The following is a 22035-nucleotide window of genomic DNA, read 5'->3' on the forward strand; positions in this document are numbered from 1 at the left end:
ATTTGGTTAGGGTTCAGTCAGTGCATGATAAACTTTTCCTTAACTTTAGTACCTCTGACTTTGTACAGGGCTTTAACTCCTAACTTTGTAAAGTGCGACCTCTTGTGAAATTGTTAAATCACTACTCTGCTGCCGTTGAGCGTTGAGCGCTCTCCAACCAATCAGCGCAAAGAACACTTGAACGTCCAAAGATCAACCAATGAACGCTCATGTCTTTTACAGCAAATATGGCGTTCTTTGTATTGTGAAGCGGAGGAGCTACAGAAAAACAAATACATTTTATGTTTTGAACAACTAAAAAAGTCAGGTAAGCATCACATTTATAAATAATTTGACTTAGTTTGGTCTCATTAACCGTGGCATACGTGGATTTTTGCACCCAGCAAAACAACTTTCTCTAAATGTATTAGTCAATGAATGGCATCGACAGCTAACAGCTAACGTCACTTAGCCAATATATGAATAACGAAGCTAAAGTAAGCTACACTGAGTGGTATGGCAAACAGAGGTTTGAAGCCAAATAGCTTTAATGGCACTCGTATTCAAAATGTTGAGTAATTTTACAATTGTTTGCTCGTTTATACCAGGATGAAAGTGGTCAATCTGAAGCAAGCCATTCTGCAGGCATGGAAGGAGCGATGGAGTGACTACCAGTGGGCCATAAACATCAAGAAAAACTTTCCAAAGGGAGCAACATGGGACTACCTAAACCTTGCAGGTAAGAGGAGAGATTCCCTAGCCCTAATGCTAATTATTTAGCTTTACACCGGTTACTTTTTGTGAGTTATATAGTGGCGTTACATGCTGTTTGTGTGTTGCAGAGGCCCTGATGGAGCAGGCGATGATTGGTCCATCTCCCAACCCCCTTATTTTGTCTTACCTTAAATATGCCATCAGTTCCCAGGTGAGCAAAAAGCAGTGTTTTTCTTATGGTGTAACTGAGCTGTGTGCAAAACCGTGTATGTTAATCGTCAAATTGTTAACATACCTTCTCTCTACTTAGATGGTGTCTTATTCCAGTGTGCTTACAGCCCTTAGCAAGGTAATTTATACTAGATGAAAATGACAGCGTTCATTTGACTATATATGAAAGGTTTTCATTAATATGTCTTTGTTTTGATAGTTTGATGACTTTTCTCGGGAGCTGTGTGTCAAATCCCTGTTGGAGATAATGGACATGTTCTGCCATCGTCTCAGGTATGTGAAATTATCCATGGCACTGTGTCTATCTCTACCATTATTTAAGATCTCCCATCCTTAATAATAAATAGGTTTGGTTTTTTTTAATGAAAGAATTATGTTTTTTTTATGTAAACATGATTAGATTACGTTTATTTATATCTTGCGTAGACATTTGTTGTTTCTATTTTTCAAAAGTATGTCAGATAACTTGCCACAACGCATTCAGAAAACGACTGAATGTGAAATGAAGTTATTGTTTCACAAGTTAACCTTTTTATTAAATTGTACTTATATATAATAACTCATAGTGAGCAGCCCAGGAAGCTTGAGCTTGCAATATGTTTTATTTAAGCCTTATGTTTACATTTTTACTGTGTGCCTACATGTTTGCTTTTTAAAAGCAATAGTACAGTTTTGAAAAGTCTTCTCATTTAAAATAACTCTGATTCAATCTCATCTCTCGACTGTAAAGCTGTCACGGCAAAGCAGAGGAATGCATTGGGCTGTGTCGGGCTCTGCTGGGCGTGGTGGTGTGGCTGCTGCAGGGCTGTGCCTGGTACTGTGAGAAGCTGAGAGAACTGGGTCCATCAGCCAGCACAGAGGCCAGTCTGAGAGCCTGCCAGGAGAGGCTGCACACCCTGATGAACAGCTCCAAGAACAGAGCACTGGTTCACATTGCTCGGCTGGAGGATCAAGGTGAGACGATTGTGTGTGTGTGCATAGAACTGAGCAAAATGCAAATGATGAAACTACATATAGTTGTCCCTAAGAGATAGATTACTCTTAGCTAAGACCTTTGGTTACCAGTGATTGTCTGGAAACATTAAGGTTGATATATTTGTGTAAGATGTCCTCAGATTTAATCCTTTAAAAACAATCTGTTTTAGTCCAATCTTATTGTTATGAGTTGGGAATCTAATATATATTTGTCCCCAGGTTCCTGGAGCAACGTGGAGCAATCAGTGCTGAGAGTAACGGAGGGCCTCAGCAGTGTAACTAACCAGACACTGAGGAATAAATTAGAGGAAAGCTTGTCACTAGTAAAAGGGTAAATATTTCCACTTTATTCCTACATTTTAAGCACACATTTCTATTGAACTCTGTTTTGATGCTACTCAGCCTGTACCTTGACAAATAACTCTTCTCTCTGTCCTCAGAATTCCCATGATGCTGTCTGAGCAGAGTGAGCCTACGTTTCATCCCTCCTTCCCATCGGTCCACGCCTTCATCATGCTGGAAGGGACCATGAATCTGACGGGGGAGACACAGCCGCTGGTGGAGCAGCTGATGATGATCAAGAGAATGCAGGTAAACATGTAATAGCATTCAAATGTAATGTTAACCCTTTCTTAAAATACTTAGTGGATTACAATAAAGGGGAAAGGAAATCTCTTCATTCTTGGAAATTCATTTAGAATCATTCCAGTAAACACTTCCCAGTGTCAGGAATTTTAAAAGGGAAGAGAGTAAGTAAGTACTTTGAAATAAGCGTTTATTTTTGCCTTTGCCTGGAAATGTTGCTGTTTTCTTCTTGCAAGAATTCAGGCATAATTCAAAGAAAATCGAGCCCTTGCCGTAACTTGGAAGAGACACACTTTTTATTTAGCTGAAAGTTCCCTAATACACGAGCTAGATATAATGTGGTATGTCATTATTCGTGTATTTTCTTTTTTACATTGCATTTAGCTGACGCTTTTATCCAAAGCGATTTACAATAAGTGCATTCGACCAAGAAGATACAACCTTGAAGAAAACAGAATCACATAAGTACATCAGGCTTCATAGAGCCAAAACATTTCAAGTGCTACTCAACTGGCTTTAGGTAAGCCATTCCTTTATTAGTATATAAGTGCTTTGTGAGTAATTATATCGCTCAAAGTGGAGTCGAAAGAGATGAGTTTTCAGTCTGCGCCGGAAGATGTGCGCTTTTCTTTTATTAAAAGTCTTCTCAAATGATCTGTCCTCCACAGCGAGTCCCTACTCCCCTTTTTGTCCTGGAGATCTGGAAGGCGTGCTTCACCGGCCTCATCGAGTCACCAGAGGGCACAGAGGAGCTCAAATGGACTGCTTTCACATTCCTCAAGGTAATCTACACTGTATATAGAGTGAGATCAGGTAAAAAGCAGTTATGAGCAAGTTACACAAGTGTTGGTGAACCTGTCGACATGCACCTTAATGAGAATACTTTCTTTTTTCTTTTTACTAGATCCCACAAGTTCTGCTCCGACTAAAGAAGTATCCTCCGAGTGACAAAGGACAGGTAAAAGAATAATTTCCCTCATGTCATGTTTTAAAAAAGCAAATCACTGATCACTTTTTTAAAAACATATTCATGTATCTTCCAGGACTTCATGGATGACGTGAATATAGCGTTTCAGTATTTACTCCAGCTCACACCATTACTGGACAAAGCTGATCAGAGATGCAAGTAAGTACCCTAAAATCTCAGAAATCTGATTTTAAAAGACATTTTAGATAAGAAAGCCAGCTTAATGCCTGGTAAGCCAGCACCATGATGCTTATCACTTTCCCCGTGCTTCTTCCCATAGTTGCGACTGCCTCGGCATGCTGCTGCAGGAGTGCAACAAGCTCGGTCTGCTGTCGGATTCAAACACAACCTGCCTCACGTCAAAACGGTACGAGGTCCCATCTCATGATGAACATGGTGTCTAGAAATAAAAGTGTTCTCTCTCAGAGGCAGTGTTGTTCACCATATTCACACAATCCACCCTATCCCCCATCCCCTCCATCCTGTCTCTGTCTCTCCTCCACTCCTCCCTTTCTTTCCATCCCCCCTTGCACATTTGATTCAGGGCCGTGGGCAGGGAGTTTTCCCCGAGGTTAAAAACGGCAGAAAATGCTAACATCCAGCCCAACCCCGGTCTCATCCTGCGAGCTGAGCCCACTGTCACCAATATTCTCAAGGTAGAGCACCATAATGTGATCTAAACTGTATTGTATAAAATGAGTTGCGTGCTGATAAAAATGTGTCGATGTATACAAGTGGCTTTCAAAAATCACATAATTAAATTGCACCCTTTGAAATTAATCACGTATACTTTTTTTTAAAGTAATTTTTCAGATACATTTTTTGTGTATTTATATTTATTTTAACAATAGTTTTAAAAATGTTTAACTGCTAATTTATTTTACTAATTCCCAACTAAATTCCTCTTACTGTGTTAATGTATACACCAAAGCATGTGTAAACCTACTTGGCAATTAACCTGATTCTGATTGTTAAAAATAACAAATTGACATAATGTATTCCTTTTCATTCCTCAGACAGTAGATGCAGACCACTCTAAGTCGCCTGAGGGTCTTCTGGGGGTCTTGGGTCACATGTTGTCTGGAAAGAGCCTAGATCTGCTCCTGGCAGCAGCAGCAGCCACTGGGAAACTCAAATCCTTCGCCCGGAAGTTCATTAAGTGAGTATAAGCGAAACAGACAAAATCCCCCTTTTAGTCAACGGAATCATGACTCAAACAAATGTGACCAGGATAATAATTCATAACTTCATGAAAGGGTGGATACGCAAGTTGACGTAAGAAGTGGGTTTTAAACGAGATGTTTCATAATGTGTGTTCTTTTTTTTTTTCCTCTTTGTTGTAGGCTTAATGAGTTTCCCAAGCACATCAGCGGCGAAGGATGTGAGTTTAAAAAAGATTGACGTGTTCCAATTTGGGAAATTCTGAGATATTTCTTATTAAATGACACACTAACATTGAGGAGTTTTCCCTCCTTCAGCCAAATCGGCGTCAGTGCGGGCCCTGCTCTTCGACATCTCCTTCCTCATGCTCTGCCATGTGGTGCAGACATACGGTTCTGAGGTTAGTTAAATAATAGCAATTCAAGCTTGTCAGAAGAAGTATTTTGTGTACCTCTTTACAGACAATCAGCCTGCCCTTTCAGTGTTTAACCACAAGATGTCCAGAGAGGGCTGTGCAGCATCACTGAACTGAGTTGTATAGATTAATCTGAACCATGACGTCTGTCCTCTTTGAACGGTTAGGCCTCAATTCAAACGGCTCATGGTTGTCCTATGCATCTTGTTTCAGGTGATCCTGTCAGACCCCAGCCCTTCAGGCGAGACCCCCTTCTTTGAAACGTGGCTGCAGACGTGTATGCCTGAAGAGGGAAAGACCCTGAACCCAGACCACCCCTGCTTCAGACCCGAGCCCGGCAAAGTGGAGAGTCTGGTCACCCTGCTGAACAACTCCTCAGAGATGAAACTAGTGTAAGAGATGTTAACCCTGTGAATGCTTTATCTGCTTTACTGTCTGTCAATTCACATACTTTATCTCATTAATGACTATTTTCATACTACAAATCTTTCTGGGTTACGTGGGGATTCATTTTTGAGGGACCTCTGAAGAACATCTTACACTGTTAGTTACAATATGACGACAAATGGCAGCCATATTTTCATTTTCATCAACGAAAAGAGACTTATTTAAATAACAACCCGGACCCATTTCTACTTTTGGGGAAATGAAGGGGAACATAATTTAGACTAAATAGACCACCTAGAACACATTTCTGACAAGAAACCCCCCCCCCTAGTTTCAAATATCTGAAATTTGACATTTATGTCACATTGGGCTTTAATGGTAAAATAACTCTTATTTTTAACTTCATTAATGAGGATGATTTTTTTGGTTTAAATTAGTTTGAACATTCTTTGAATTTAAGAATAAAGAATATATTAACTCAATATAATTGAATCAGCTAAATTAACTGAGTAGATCATAATCATATTTCTAATTGTGCATATATGTCACTCCGGGTTTACTGTGAAAGTTTAGGGTTAAAGTCCCGATGTGACACCAGTGTCACAGCGATATTTATCTCATTTGTTTCATATCAATTTAATCAAGAAATGTTTCCACAACAGGTTAAATGTAATGAAGGACATGTTATGTAAGCATTTCAATTCTTAAATGGTTTGGACATCTTGGACATGTTATGGGAACACAAAATCACATGACCTGGCCCATGACCCACCAGACTGTTCAGTGTGTGTCACTTAGGGACTTCATGAGATACAATAAAGGCTTAAGCTGTATAAGGAACTTTCCAGAACATTTAAAGTTCATGTGACACCTGTGTCACGGTGGGTCCTTATGGGTTAAAATAAATAGTTGAACCATAAACATAAATCTCACTTCTAATGGTAGCACTGTTTGCCTTTTTTCTGTATGTCACAGTTGTAGGAGCTTCTGATGTAACCTTTATGCAACAGACAGGCATTACCATGCATCCTTAATGACGGTGATAGAAATAGAGGAGCACATGACTTACACAATAGTGACACATTATATTTCTGGTTTTATTTCAGACCTCAGTGATGCTTTTGATACATTTAGGTTTGAAGTTTTACATTAATTGTGCACTGATAATTGAATCATTGAAACTATCAAAGTTTATTCTGAAAAATCATGCGCGCTAGTGACTTGCACGGTACGTTGGTGTTTCTTCGTATTACTTTCATATTCCTTGAAGTTGTTTTTAAGGAAACAATGCTCTGCATATGGAACTTCCTTTGACGTTTGTGTGTTGTGACAGTCAGGTGAAATGGCATGAAATCTGCCTCAGCACTCCAGCAGCTATCCTGGAAGTTCTGAATGCGTGGGAGAATGGAGTTCTCTCCGTGGAGGCAGTGCAGGTCTGTTCAACTTCAATCTTTATGTTGTCTTGTTATAAATAGACGTGGGCGTTTCTCACTCAGTGCTCAGTACAGGTCATTTCCACATATCAATATCTAATGTTGCAGTTCAATTCATTACTCAAGGTTTTTATGATATATTCATTGGAAACTGATGAGTAACATTTTGTTAGAACTTGCAACAGCAGTGACGTCCTGTAGATGACGATACTTCCCTTTTTTTTTCTTTACTATTCCATTCAAGTTTTTCTATCATGCAATGTAGAAGGATGCCGTTTTAGTCAGAAGCCTGTTCCCTTTGACCCTGCATTTCTCTAACCGCATCCTTCCTCTTTCCTTGCTGCTGTCCTCTGTTTGTAAGTGTAGAAAATCACTGACAACATCAAGGGGAAGGTTTGCAGCATGGCGATCTGTGCGGTGGCCTGGCTGGTGGCCCACGTCAGGATGCTGGGGAGGGACGAGAGGGAGAAGCCCCAGACGATGATCCGGCAGCTCGTGACACCGCTGTATGCGGAAAACACTCTGCAGTTTTATAATGAACGGTACAAACAACGTGAAACACACACTTAAACTTCACCACCACCGCACATTACTGGGCTGTACTGACTAGCTTTAAGTTATAAAGCTGCATTCTGTTTAAAACTGGTATTCGCACAGTTGCAAATACAAAATAGGCTACACCAAAATTATTAGTATTTTAATATTTGTAGAATTAGATTTCTGTGCCTGCTGTGTAGGATTGGTCCCATCCGTATGATCCAAAGATGTCCATTATCATCAGAGCTTTGTAAGATATTAAATCAATGTTTATGGAACAAAAGATATATGTAATTATTTCTAAAACCCAAATTTACAAAATATTCAACTTTAATCCATGTTTGTCGATACTACCACTGCAGTTCTCCCACTTTTTGCACACAAAGGAGTCACACACTGACTGGTTAAATTCATTAGAGTAGATTGAACAAAAAAAACATTTTATTATATTAAGGGTTTATTTTATATTTAGGGTTGATGACGACCTTAAATAAGACAACAGACATTGATTAAGGCTTAAAATGTCAGAAAGACAGACATTCAGTAAATCCTTATAGCTTATCCAGATCTCCAGACCATTACTTCACAGATTAACACTGGTGTCCTCTCTCTCCCCAGCGTGATCATTATGAGTTCCATCATGGAGCACATGTGTGCCGACGTCTTCCAACAGACGGCCGCCACCCTGCGCCCCCCCATGGAGGGCCAGGAGCCGATCCCCTACCGCAACCTGCTGCCGGCCAAAGACCCGATCCACATGGCCCTCAGCAAGCAGTTCCAGACGGTGCTGCGCAAAGGCTGGGTGGACAGCCGCGCCCTGCATCTGTTTGAGAGCCTACTCAACATGGGAGGGGTCTTCTGGTTCACCAACAACTTGGTCAAGGTAAGAGGAAAATAAAGTATCTTGATGATAGTTAGGAAGTGGTTTTTAATCATGTTTCAAATGTTTTTTATTTGTAGTGTCGTTTGAATCCAATGTCTGTATTGTCTAAGTTTCTATCAAATGTTTGGCATATATGTAATTATTCATTTATTCTCAAATAAGTCAAGTTTATTTATATAGCACCTTTCAACACAAGGCAATTCAAAGTGCTTTACAAAAATGACAGACATTAAGATCATTAAGAAACCTATTGTAAAATGGCATTTAAAAACACTCATTTAAAAGCAAAGCTGATAAAACATGAATAACAAAGGTACATGAATAAAAGTGACAGTGCAGTGTGAGATACACACATCTGAAATGTTTAATAAGATGTCATTTCCTTTTGCTTACTTCCTTAGATGAATCCACCCATTGAAAATGTTCCTTAATGACACTATTAGTAATCATAAACTCTTCATGATACCTTTTTTTTAGGATGATTTAGAAGGCAATCTTGTGCTGTCATAGGTCCTTGCAAAGAGAACTTGACTATATATTAACCAGATAACTTAATGTGTGTAATCGGATCTCTGTGTTGTACTTCAGGAGCTGCTGAAGGAGACTCGTCAGGAGTGGGCTGACCGGGTGGTGGAGCTGCTCTACAGCATCTTCTGCCTGGACACCCAGCAGATCACGCTCACCCTGCTGGGCACCATCCTGCCTGACCTGCTCACTGACTCCGCCCACTGGGCCAGCCTGGCAGACCCCCCGGGGAAAGCACTGGCCAAGTAAGAGAAACCTAACACTTAGATGTGATGGAGAAGTGTGTTTTATGGCGATTTGGGATCTGGTGTTAACTTGAATCTCTTGAATCCTCCTCAGGTTGTCTGTGTGGTGCGCACTCAGCTCTTTCTCCTCTCACCACAAAGGCTCGTTCTCAGCGCGCCAACGCAAAAGGCAGCGAGAAGATATCGAGGTACAAACAGACACACAAAATCATGTATCAACCATAAGACCTGCGTAATATAGATATATATATATAACCACCACGGCCCCTGGTAGACCCCCACACACACACAACAACACAGACTATAACACTCCTTGTTGTTAAATACCAATTATGTGCTATATATATATATATGCCGTTAATGACTACAATATATACCTGGCTGCTAAATCCTCAGAACTGTTACATGATGTGTTTTTTATTTTTATTATAATTTCTTGTTCTCTTTAATATTTTTGTATGCATGCTTCTACGTAACATTAAGCTGTCTTTGGCTCTTTTCTGCCGTAACAATGTACATTTCCCCTCTGCGGGACTAATAAAGGTATCCTGATTCTGATACTAATCTTCAGCGTGAGAAACAGAGATGTTGAAATGTGCAATTACTATTATCTTATCCCTCATTGTTTAAATATGTGTCTTAAACAATGTAGTCTAACTGCGTACTACAGATATGAGCTAATAGCTGTATCTGGCATGAAACACCTCTTTTTGAGATGAATGTACTTCAATGCATGGTCCTTGTTTAATGAAGACATGATACTATATTTGATTGCCCGCAGGACTACAACAGCCTCTTTCCCTTGGATGACACTCAGCCCTCTAAACTTATGCGCCTGCTCAGCAGCAATGAGGACGAGCCGGCTGCCCTTTCCAGTCCAGGTCAGTCTATTAATGTCTGGGTTTTAATACACTTCAATTATGAAGCCGGTGGCCTCTCAGTCGTTTGGCTTTTTAAGAACCTGTTACCAGCGAGTTGCTTCTTGTGAGTGCTTTTAGCTAAATCAGAAAAGCATAAATAAGCTCAGGCTGTCATTAAGCATCTGTTTTAACCGTCAGCAGGTTCAAACTTGAGCTCTGCAGTTTAATGTGGGGTGTTTTGCTTTGAATCATTCAGTACTATACAGGAGGGAGATTGCTTTTGAGAACAATAGAAGAATTGTGCTTTCAAATTGTGCTTAAACTAATTACTATTTTCTATTCGTTTCGCAATTATTTAATACGTTTTCAGGTCTTTTTAAATGTCAGTAGTGATGAAAAATGCCATGATAAAATATCTTCTTTTGGTCACAGCTGTAACATATTCTGTTAACTGTCAAAGGAGAGCAGGGAAAATACAAAGTATTCATATTCAAGAAGCTCAAAACTCAGACTTAAAGGTGGGGTAGGTCATTTTGGAGAAACCAGCTCGAGTGAGCTAGAATTTGAAAATACACAACCGGAAAAAATCTGCCACTTCCTTACAGAGCCCCTCCTCCAACACACACGAACGCGCACATGACCAATGAGGGCATGAGATAAGTTAGTGCACAGATGGAAGGCTGACAGGCAGGTAGGCCATCCAGTTACTTTAGCCAGCTCAGATGATTGGTCGTGCTTTTTACAGCGCCACGGCTTCCACTGATGACATTTTTTTATGTATTTATTGTCAAAGCATTTCATGCATTCATTGCTATCGGGATGTTAAGAGCATTCCATGGAATATAACAAAAAGTGTTTCTGAAATGAATTACATACCCCACCTTTTAGTTTCTTTTCTTTGTTAAAAAATGACTAAAATTCAACTTTTTTAAAGCTTGTTGGTGATTTATGTAATAGTTGACTTCTTATCTCCAAATCTTTAGCTCTTTCTCCAAACTGCTCTTATCAGCCTGACTGATGTAATCATCATTCAGCTTATGGAAGTTTCACTTTTTCAGTGTTTGTCACAGCTACATCAAAATAATTCTGAAAATGTTGTTAAGGATCGGTGTGTTGCATGACATAGGAAGGAATGCATGAGCTATTTTTATAAATAAGTCTGAAAACTGGGGGAGTTGTAGTGGTTTGTTTTAATCCAAAGTCTAATGAGATCATCGATTCACCTAAAAATCGAGTCATTTTAAGGCTGATCCTCCCATGAAGGAGAGTTTGATACGTTTACTTCTAAAGATAATTAAAAAGATTTTGGCATATTGTACTTTTGGTTTTGAAATGTGAAGGTTATTTAAGGAACAAACATAGATAGATTGTGAAAGAGAGTCCTGGAGGGAATCCTTTTCGACTTTCACAACCCCTAGTCCAGACATTTTGTCACTCCCGACAGAAAACTTGTGGATAATCACAACTTCACTGTTGATTTTCTGTTGTTTTGCGTTTGTTTTTTCCCCATGTGATGTGACAGAGTCAAATGGAAAGAAAACTAGGGATTTCTTCTGCTGTTTCTCACATCATGTGTTTCCTCACAGGAGACCGGTCTATGAGCAGCTCGCTGTCTGCCTCGCAGCTGCACACCGTCAACATGAGGGACCCTCTCAACAGAGTCCTGGGTGAGAACTCTCTCTGTGCTAAACATCCACACGCTTATAATTAGCCCAACATGCCCTCCTTTTACAATGGATGCCCATGCCAACGTTCAAGTTATATCACTTTCAACATCATAATAATCATTCCATAAATGTTGCTTTAAAAATATCTGTATTTTGTACATTTTAATTGAACTTTGAATGTCGAACTCATTTTATTATTTTTGTGTTTGGCTTTAAGGAGCCCTATTATTATATTCTATTGGTCTGTGTGCATGTAAATGGTCTGCAAAGGATAAAATCCAACATAGTGACTTCACTAACACTTGGGCTTCTATTTGCTATGAACCTGAAAAATAGCATAATAGGGCCCTTTAAGGATGGTTGAAAGGATGATATCTTTGTCTAAATAACTTAAATGTTAATTACATAAGATGATCTGTTGGGTTTTTTATGTTGGTTTTTGTTTATGTGGCAATGTGTGTTTGTGTGTGGACCCAGCCTTTTAAAGGGACCCAAGGCCGCTTTACATGGTGAACAGGGGCAAATAATAAAGTACAAAATTAAATAAGTAGGAGTGGAAGCAGGGGGACTGTGATGGGTTAGGGGTCAAAGGCCATGGTGAACAGGTGAGTTTTTAAGGATGACTTGAAGATGTCAGGAAAGAACAGTCAATGCTCATTCTAATGCTAATGCTAACAAAGACAGGACAATCATTCGAACCACCTTCTCTCTTCTCCTCAGCCAACCTGTTCCTCCTCATTTCCTCCATCCTGGGCTCCAAGATGGCCGGACCTCACACCCAGTTTGTGCAGAGTTTTATGGAGGAGTGTGTTGAGTGCCTGGAGCAGGGGAGCCGGGGGAGCATCCTGCAGTTCATGCCCTTCACAATGGTGAGTTACCGTCCAGCTGGGAGGGAAGAGAAACCGCGGTGGGAGCTGGAGACAGATAGAGATAAGGAGGGGAAGGTCACATCACACATTACTGGAAAGGGTTTGGTATTTCTTCATAAAAGGTGTGTTTCCAAGGGCCATGCTCCGAATTTGATAAATGTGTGTGTTTGGAACAAGTCGAACGGACACGTCACTGCTAATGTCAATATACATATTGTCTCTCCTCTCTTATTTGCATTTCTGTTTTAGTGTGAGTTGCAGACTGTTGAGATGTCGGCCGTAGAGATGTTTATTGTACTGTAAATTACCTTTGGCTTGTGGTGATGAGTGCCTGTCTTTCCAAATCATAACCAGTTACTTAAGATATTCCACAGGTCTTGTTGTGAGCAGTTTCACGTGGGAACTATTTTCCTTCTAACAACCACAAACCATATTTCCCTGCAGTAGAAAAAGCGTGTGTTTACTTACGGACAAGAGGCTGGTGCTCTTTCTTTGGTATGCGTGGGTAGAAATAAATGAGTTCCTGCTTGAAACTGCTTACAACAATGTATTTGGATCATCTTGAGTCACCGGGTCATGATTTCTAGAAAGAGAAATTGCTGACGAGTTTTTCAAATACATTTTTGTATCTCTTATCACCATGTGAATGTCATCTAGTTTTGTTTTATGCAAGAGACAGCTGATGTCACTTAACAGTATGAAACGTTCTCACTCCCCCGCAATAGAGGAATGGGTAGATGAGATATTCTTAACGGAAAAAAAACTTCTTCTCCTCGCCTGTAAATGAATAGATTTCTCAGTTAAAGAGTTATATATAGATTTATAGAGTTGACAAACGTCTAATCATCAGCTGACACCCAGTTACACTGACAACAGAAAAGGTTGCTTGGATTCCTAACCAAAATATTATAATCATTTTGTTTGAAAACTTGCTGGAATATCCATAACTATGTTAATGTACTCCATTGTTGCTTTACATACCTCTGTTAATGTATAGATGAGAGTAACACATGCGTCACTTCCGGGCAAAAAGTACGGCTCCGCCCACTTTTGAGGGAAAACAAAGCTGTCATTTGAACGGCGGTCAATACAAATTCTGAAGTTTTTGCCAATCCGATCAGTAATGTAAGAAAACAGTGGATTTTTGGATCTTCAAAGAACCCGATCACGATGGCCAGACAGGCAAACAATTATATTAAATCATTGGAAATCGAAGATCGGACTCGATATATGGTTAAATATAGCACTGGGTGATCGATGTCCATAGATGAGAGTAACATCTACGTCACTTTACGGCCCCGCCCACTTTTGGGGGAAACCAATGCTGTCATTTGAATGGCGATCAAGCCTGAAGCCACAGAGCTCTTCTGTTACTGTCCTTTTTTCTTAGAGGAAGTACAGAAACACTGAACTCTGGATTTGTTTCAATGTTTGAGGTGCAATAAACGACACAGCAGCTTGTTGGCATGATAAAACTATTATTTTCCACCTCGCTCATGAGAGTAACAGCCGGCGAAAATTACAGCCTTGCCTACTGATTTTAATTTAAGCATATATCGAGCCCGATTGTCGATTTCAAATGATTGAATGTAATTGTTTGGCCATCGTAATCGGGCTCTTTGAAGATCCAAAAATGTTCTTACATTTCTGATCGGATTGGCAAAAACTTCAGAATTTGTATTGACCGCCATTTAAATGACAGCGTTGTTTTCCCAAAAGAGTGGGCGGGGCTGTAATTTTCGCCCGGAAGTGATGTAGGTGTTACTCTCATCTAGATCATGGACATATTTTAAGATGCATATCCAAAAGATAAGAGGATAATGAGAAGGGAAGGTATTCAATTTGTTCTGCTCCTTTATTGCAGATCCCATAACTCCCAGTAACTTCTTTACTGTGTCATTGTTACTGTAGAGATGTTCTTGGCGATCTTTTAGATAAACTCTACAGAATCTAGATCAGTGTTTCTCAAACTTGTTCATACCAAGGACCACTTAACCAATAAAAAAACACTCGCGGACCACCTAACTCCACAAATATCAAAAAACACAGTTTTTCTAGAACAGATTACAAATCGCCTGAAAATGGTACAAACATGTGGCAACATGTGTGATGAAGGTGTTGCGCTGGGCTATATCATGCAATCGAAAGTTAAACTTAACCTCGCTCCATTGCGGAGATATTCCCGCGAGAGTGCGGAAAACTGAAATGTATTTATTCATTTAAAATGTGAAATGTTACCAATGTCTGCGAACCACACTTTGAGAAGCACTGATCTAGATGGATAAATAAAGCTACGCATTTAGTAAGATGGAAAATGTGTATTTTTAGGTGGTCAAAACTTGCCTTGTGCAACATTAGAGCCAGTGAAATCTTACTTCAGACACACTATAGCTTGATCAAATCTGTATATGTCTTTCTGTGCATCCAGGTTTCGGAGCTGGTGAAGCTGCAAGCTCTGGCCAAACCTAGAGTCGTGCTGGCCATCACCGACCTGACCCTGCCGCTGGGGAGGAGAGTCGCTGCCAAAGCCATCTCTGCCCTGTAAACTGTGGGTTTAAACGAACCTCAGTACCAAATCAAAGCATTGGCCTTGTAGGTGAAGTACAACCAACGGTAAAAAAACAAAAAAGACTATTTAATATTTCATCTTTTGATGCGAGTAGCTCTGGATCCTCCATTTTGAGGGATTTTTGTTGGAAAATACCTTGTTTATGTTTCTGTAAACCCCTGTCTTGCTGTTCTTTTTCACACTTAAAGAAATATGTAAATATATTTTAAAATTAAAAAAAACACTGAATATCGTCTTTCTGCTTGCCATACTCCTTTTTACATCGTTAAAGGTCACCTAATATGCAAAATCCACTTTTTCATGTCTCTTCTACATCAACATGTGTCCCCTCTGTGTAAAGAGATTCAGAAAGTTTCAAGAAAAAATATTTGGTCACTTTTTGTCCTGATCCATTTCTATAAAAACCTGTCTGAAAATGAGCTGATCAGATTTTGGCCACTTTATGATGTCATAACGATTTTTTGTCTTGTGTAACCATTAGCCAATCAGCAACCAAGGTACCCCCCCACCTTATCACCTGAATCTCCTCCTAGAGCACCATTGTGTTCTTTGTAACCAAATGTCTCTCAGAGGGGCGTGGGGAGGGGCTCCTTATTTTCATCTAAAGTAACAGACAGAGAATCAGCACTTTGGAAACAGGGCTGAAACAGAGGGGATTATGGGTAATGCTGCAATGATCTGTTTGGTGTTTGGAGCCAAACACTTCAGAGACATGTTTTGTATATATCTGAGACCTGTAATATATTGATGAAAAACAGTATAATAGGGGACCTTTAAGATCTTATTTTGTTTGTCAGATTTGGTATTAAAATACCATGAGGTGGTGTGGATGATGGTCACATGTTGGCAGAGGCTTTGACCACATGACACTACGTACAAAGGTCTGCACCACCCTCCTGAGCTCATGGTCACCAGGCAGCCATCCGCCTGTTGCAACACTTCCTCAACACGTTGGCAGAAAAAATGACCCAGAAGCCTCTATTTAACTTTTAGTTGCATTTCTCTATTACTGTCATTGGATTACATCAATGACAAAGCATGTGTCATAATGCTTGTCATTGATAAAAAGGAACAATAACAGTTTAAGGAAATGTATTTTTATTTATCAGAAATACAAACATTCAGAACCATTCTTTAAAAAAAATAAGATTTGTAAAAAAAATAGTTTTATTCAAACATATTACATGTCTCAAATCAAAGTTTTATTTATATAGCACATTTTTAAACGATTTTTGGTCGAGCCAAAGTGCTGTACATATAATAAAAATACCCTACAGTAAAGACACTTTACAGCAAATACAACAGCACAGTTTGTGCAGAATATCAGTATGACAAAACGACACCCTCTATCCTTAGACCCTCACATCGTACAAGGGGAAACATGGGAGAAACCTCAGGGAGAGCAACAGAGGAGGGATCCCTCTCCCAGGACGGACAGACGTGCAATAGATGCCGTGTGTAAGTCGAAGAGATAATACATTTTACAGCGTAGGTAGACCGAATGTTTGGAAATGCATGTGTCTATAATAAGAAGATGAATGTCTCTGCTGAGAGAAAGTAGTTATTACAAAGTAAAAAGCTGTCTGTAAATGTTCTGTTCTGCTTTATTATCATTGAACCTCGCTTTATAGTATAGTATTTGAACCATTTAAATTATTTTCAGACTAAATTAAAGAAGATTTAATTTACAGTCAATGCTACGTAATAAAACAGGACACACTTATCATAAATTAATTCCCTAAATAAATATTCCACATTCATAAATATATATAAATAGATTACAAAAATAAATATATAATCATTTAACATAAATAAATATTAACCGTGGTAAAAAATGACAGATAAAAGGTATGATTTGGACAAAAACCAAATGCAATTAGAGTAAAAATGTTAGTCAGCTCTGCATTTCCTCGTCATTGCTCCGGTCCAGACCTCTGAGGCAGCGCGTCGTGTCCTGCCCGAAGGCCTGCAGCTGGACCAGGGTCAGGTGAGCCGCCACCTGGACCTCATATTCCCCCGGGAGACGCAAGGCCACGGGGGTCGGAGAGGGCTGCACCACAGCCTCGGCGTGGGTCATTTTCAGCATCTGCAAGGCACAATAAGGAACATCATGAAAGGGGCTAAGGTAAGGGTCATTTCTAAAGAGTTATGTAGATGATAGATAGATATATATTTTATTTATCCAAAGTTGGGAAATTGTACAAGAACAAAACATATCCATCTAGTACAGTGACAGAAACATTAACACAGTGTACTATACACATTGTAAAATTGTGCACAGCAGCTTTAAATAAATAAAAAAGTAAAATATATCCTGTGACCAATACTCTGTGTATCCCTTATTGTTCTCCCCTGTCTTAATTGTTTTGTTTTTAGTTACTTACTATTCTACTCAATGTGATTTTTTTCTATTCCTGTTACCTGTGACTTTGTGATGTGAGTTATTTATTTTATTGTATTTATTATTGTATTATTATTGTTTTTTCTGTGACCATGACCTACAGTAATGGGGTAGGGGATGGGTATGTTTTCTTTAACAGACAAATTGTCCTGTGATTTATATAATGTGCTGAAAGTGCCATGTCTGCAAAAAAAAAAAAAAACAGATATATATATCCTGTGAGGTAGTGTAAGTAAACTACAATGTGTAAGTACAGTATGTGAAAATTGTTCATGATTACAGAAAGGGAGAACCTAAACAAACCATAGGGACAGTGAAATAAAAATATGACTACCTTATTGATCTGAACCACGAGGTCTCTGATGTCAGCCTGTAGCCCGATCACTCTGTCTTTCTGTTCTAGCCGAGGAGAGACGGAGCGCAGTAAGGCCCGGTGCAGCTGAAGACCCTCTGACATGCGTCTCAAACCGGTCTCCTAAAGAGAAAAAATAACAACAATCAGGTCACATTTTCTGTTTATCTAAAACATGTTATTCATTGAATTTTTCCTCTGATAGATGCTTACCAAAGAGAAGTTTTCTGACACCACTTTGAGAACAGGAGCAGCCGGGATGCCGATGGTGGATGCCATTGTCACAAAATTGGCATTTTCTGAAGAATTTAGTTTTAGTGTCTGTAAGGAGAGATATCATGGAGATGTTAGAGATAAATCCCAGCTTGGCATGCAACAGGAAGCAAGCACTACCTTGATATGCATTTGTAGATCTATTTACTTCAAGAGAAATACCCAGTAGCGACAGAAGTTCTCAGACAATTAAAAGTAGTAATACGTCAATGTAAAAATGAACCATAACAAATGTCCAAAGCACCCGTTATGTAATATGGCCCCTGTCAATGTCATGACCATTAAATACTGTATGTTGACAAATATTGGAAACTTCTAGTATTGTATTCACCTTTGAGTATTTCACATGATGTATAATAATAATTTATAAGAGCATTATAACCTTTTATGTAGTGTCAGACTTCGTTTCTAAATGTCCTTACATTTCCTATTATTTATATGATTGTTAATATTTTATTAGTATTCGTGTATCTGAATGTCAAATAAATTTAATGTTTAAGTGGCATAAAATGTTAATACTGAAGTAAAGGAATGAGGTAAATTGTGACTGCAATGTGAAAGTTTTGGCAGGCTTCGCTGAAGAAAATAGGTCCTCAGAATTAAGAGGATAATGCTAAGCCAATAATTAATCATCAAATATTTATTATTTTTATATCTTTTGAATTTAAAGCACAGTTATTACTGCATAGCAACACCTGAACTTTTGAAACAACATCCATAACATTAATCTGGCTGCAATTTAGAAATTATGTATGTAATATATCATATTCCAATCACTTAGTCTATATAGACTCTTATTACACTATTTCACTATTTTTCTTTTTGTATTTACTTGTACTATTTTTTCATTTTTTCTGTTGTATTGTGTTTCACTGTTGGTGGAGCCTGTGACCTAAGATTTTCATCTTCATAACTACACTGTAGCTATGTTCGTATGATGACCAATAAAAGCCTTGAACCATATAAACTCAATAAACAGCCTGTCAGACTAGCAGCAGGGCACAGAGCACACCTTCAAAGGCCCTTTTACAGAACGAACAGCACTGATTATTCACCAGCAGCCGAGATATCTCACTGACAATATTCAAATGAAAGCGAAACAATGGAAAACCAGTACGTATCTCACCTCGATGTGAATGCATTCTTTGTGTGTGTCGGGAATGGAGAGCAGGATCTTTTCTATCAAGCTGCGGCTCCTCAGCACGATCTCCTGGAACTGCGTTCCCTCAACAAGTGCGCCCATCTCCGGCTGCAGAGGCGCGCTGCGGGCGAGAGTGGCCATGGAGCAGTGAAGGACGAAAACTGAGAGGGGAGAAGAATCAAGAACCGTAGAGGCATCAAAAACAATCCCTTCTTACATCCACCAGCACAGTGTGTGTGCGAGTGTGTGTGGTAGAGAGAGAACAAAGCGTGTGTCTCTCCTCAGCAGCTCCTCTGTGCTACAGCACTGGGCATGCCTCCCCTCAGGCTAAATAACTGCATGAGTTCAGAATAGTCCATGTAATGTGAAACCTAAGCCAGAAGTGACTACAGCAGTTCAACATACCACAGTTAGCAGTTTGAGCAGAAGTAAAGTTATAATAAATATAATATTTACTTCTTAAAAAAGGTCCAGATGAGTTAAAATGAACTATGCAGTGCTATCAGTTAAGAGTCTCTGTGCTGTTTCTGGAGTTGATCAGCAGAGGAAGAGAAAGCAGCATTTACAAGTATTTCCTCATCACTACTCACCAATCAGGATGTTCATGGCCTCTGTTGAGGAATGTCTTTAAGTATTGACCTCAAGTGAACACTATTCATGATTAATACATTTATAGTCTTATATAGGCTGCAGGCCCAAATAGAGGGATTTCCCATAATTTGGTCATCCTATTACCATATGAGAGATTCATGAATTGCACATTTTCATTCAAAGCCATTTGATTTATTGTGTTAAATAAAGCTTACTTACCTGGGTCAAAATGGTTATTGAAAATAAGGACATTTAATTTAAGCACATTATTAGGATTTGTCTAGCAATTTTGGTCTCAACATTATAGTGAATTTGATTTGTTATAACATTTTTCTTCAACCGACTTCACATAATATACAAAAATAGGAATAAAACGAGAACTATTATACATTATATATATATATATATATATATATATATATATATATATATATATATATATATATATGAAGGATAAAATAACCGAAATTGAATTGAAATTAAGAGGGTGAAAGTATTGATGACTCTAAATGTTTGTTTTCTATTATGCAATTACATGTTCTACAAAAGCCTCCAGAGTAACACAATTCAAGAGATTTTGGGAATTCCTCCATTTCTGATATTTGACATTGATGTAACCCAGCCTATAGTTAAAGTATGAGTCCAGACTATTTCAGAGTCATACTTAAAGAGCTCTTGAGGAAACAGGCTTTTCCACTAACAGCTGTGAAGAGGGAAATGGAAATCGAAAGTGTTGAAATGCTCAAATCAAAGTGTTTATGAAATCTAGGACTTTTTGAAAGGAAACCGGCAGTGTTTTTTGGTCATTGTCATTCCTTTGTGGCTTGCATCTTGCTATTAATAGATTGGACATTTCCAACTGCTTTACATTTACGCTAAGTAGCCTACTGACACAACTGTATTTTCCTGTTTGTAAAGAACAGCCCACCACAAACAAAACGCCAAAAGAGAAATATGACATTTACAAGTGTATTTCAATTGTGGCACCTGTTGCACCAATTTCAAGGCTCTGAGATTTGACTTACCTGAAAATACTCTTGATCCACACAGGAGCCCACTGGTTCAGGCCAGGGGAAGTGAGCCCACCAGGCGTTGTGTACAGTTATAGTAAATAGGAGGTGAGGAAATAAACACACTGGCTTGACAGAGACAAGAGTGCCATCTGGTGGAATCATGAGTTTTATAAATGATACCTCAGCTGTGATGTTACACTCTGTTAAAAGCATTTCAATTAGAAATCTCTCAAAGGTCAAAGTACAGGGAAAAGCATTATTCATTCATCAAAATCGCCATCTTGTGACAAATTGTTCTTTGATACAAATATGCTTTTAGTTGATCCTTGCCTTAAGATTGGTTTGACATTTTTCCAAAAGTTAGATGGCAAAATTAATACCACTCTTGTGTCTGTAGGCCTATGCTTAATATGAAGCTACCATCAGGAGAGGATACCTTAGCTTAGCACCTGGTTAGCTCAATAGGCTTAGCATACATACTGTAGACTGGGGGGGAAAGCTAGCTTAGATGTCACTGCCACCAGCCAACACTCACTGTTTTAAAGTAAGACTGTTTATGGATTTAACAAACAACATACACATGGTAAGTGATGTAGAGAGCAATGGTTGACTGGCTTTTACATTTAGACATAGCTAGGCTAGCTGTTTCCCCCTGTTTCCAGTCGTTATGCTAAGCTAGGCTACCAAGATGCTGGCTCCAACCTACATTAGCACAGAGACATAAAAGCAGTAGGCTATAATTGTTTCATCTAACTATCTAACTAACAGTGGATAAGTGTATTTTGGAAATTTTTAAATCACTTTTTAATTTAACACATGAAATTATTAATTAAATCCTACAAAAATTGTAGAATCAAGTTATGCCATTGCGTTTGGAGGTATGTAATCACCTCATAGGTCAATGCTGTGCCTCTATTGTAACAGATCGGTTTTCTTCATGCTCTGACACGAGGCCCGTTGATCAGTCAGTGTAGATATGTTACATCTGGCTATGCTTGATAGGCTGTGAAGTGAAGATGTCAAATCTGATCCCTGAAATCCACACTGGTCCGATCTCCAATCAATCCTGCACATGAAAGAAGGGCATTATTCACTACTGAGGCCTCGCTCTGTGGCCCCTTCAATGACCCAGTTGGAAACACTATTTGGTTTTAGAGGTGCTATCTCACCTTAGGTTAGACATGGTGGAGAAGCTGCACAATCATTTTAACACTTGAAAGCACACACCCTTATGCTTCATTTAATAGGAATTTTAAAACAAG

General features: G+C 39.0%; 2 protein-coding genes across 5 annotated transcripts; one reads left to right on the forward strand and one right to left on the reverse strand.

Moving 5' to 3' along the window:
- Positions 1 to 178: 178 nt before the first annotated feature.
- On the forward strand, positions 179 to 15237 carry med24 (mediator complex subunit 24). Of its 2 annotated transcripts, XM_034214836.1 has the most exons (26): positions 179 to 307; positions 588 to 718; positions 822 to 904; positions 1004 to 1042; positions 1124 to 1197; positions 1655 to 1878; positions 2119 to 2230; positions 2340 to 2490; positions 3153 to 3266; positions 3389 to 3442; positions 3528 to 3610; positions 3732 to 3818; positions 4008 to 4107; positions 4468 to 4610; positions 4792 to 4832; positions 4930 to 5012; positions 5241 to 5419; positions 6748 to 6847; positions 7214 to 7389; positions 8003 to 8267; positions 8856 to 9037; positions 9132 to 9225; positions 9819 to 9918; positions 11484 to 11564; positions 12285 to 12433; positions 14862 to 15237. In XM_034214836.1, exons 2-26 carry the CDS (start codon positions 589 to 591, stop codon positions 14976 to 14978), a joined length of 2961 nt encoding a protein of 986 aa, XP_034070727.1. In that variant the 5' UTR covers positions 179 to 307; position 588; the 3' UTR covers positions 14979 to 15237. The 2 variants fall into 2 exon arrangements, with proteins under 2 accessions (XP_034070727.1, XP_034070728.1); XM_034214837.1 differs by lacking the exon at positions 179 to 307 and having other exon boundaries at positions 589 to 718; positions 4795 to 4832; positions 14862 to 14978.
- A 1199-nt stretch (positions 15238 to 16436) lies between these two features.
- Positions 16437 to 21155, reverse strand: csf3a (colony stimulating factor 3 (granulocyte) a). 3 transcript variants are annotated; one of them, XM_034214689.1, is made up of 5 exons: positions 20786 to 21155; positions 19155 to 19330; positions 17969 to 18076; positions 17738 to 17878; positions 16437 to 17088 (listed from the first exon to the last, which is right to left on the reverse strand). In XM_034214689.1, the coding sequence occupies exons 2-5, from the start codon at positions 19308 to 19310 to the stop codon at positions 16897 to 16899; spliced, it is 597 nt and encodes a 198-aa protein (XP_034070580.1). In that variant the 5' UTR covers positions 19311 to 19330; positions 20786 to 21155; the 3' UTR covers positions 16437 to 16896. The 3 variants fall into 3 exon arrangements, with proteins under 3 accessions (XP_034070580.1, XP_034070581.1, XP_034070579.1); XM_034214690.1 differs by lacking the exon at positions 20786 to 21155 and adding an exon at positions 19626 to 20045; XM_034214688.1 differs by lacking the exon at positions 20786 to 21155 and having other exon boundaries at positions 19155 to 20044.
- Between the last annotated feature and the right edge of the window lie 880 nt (positions 21156 to 22035).

This window comes from Gymnodraco acuticeps, unplaced genomic scaffold (genome assembly GCF_902827175.1).
Source record: "Gymnodraco acuticeps unplaced genomic scaffold, fGymAcu1.1, whole genome shotgun sequence".
NCBI lineage: Eukaryota > Metazoa > Chordata > Actinopteri > Perciformes > Bathydraconidae > Gymnodraco > Gymnodraco acuticeps.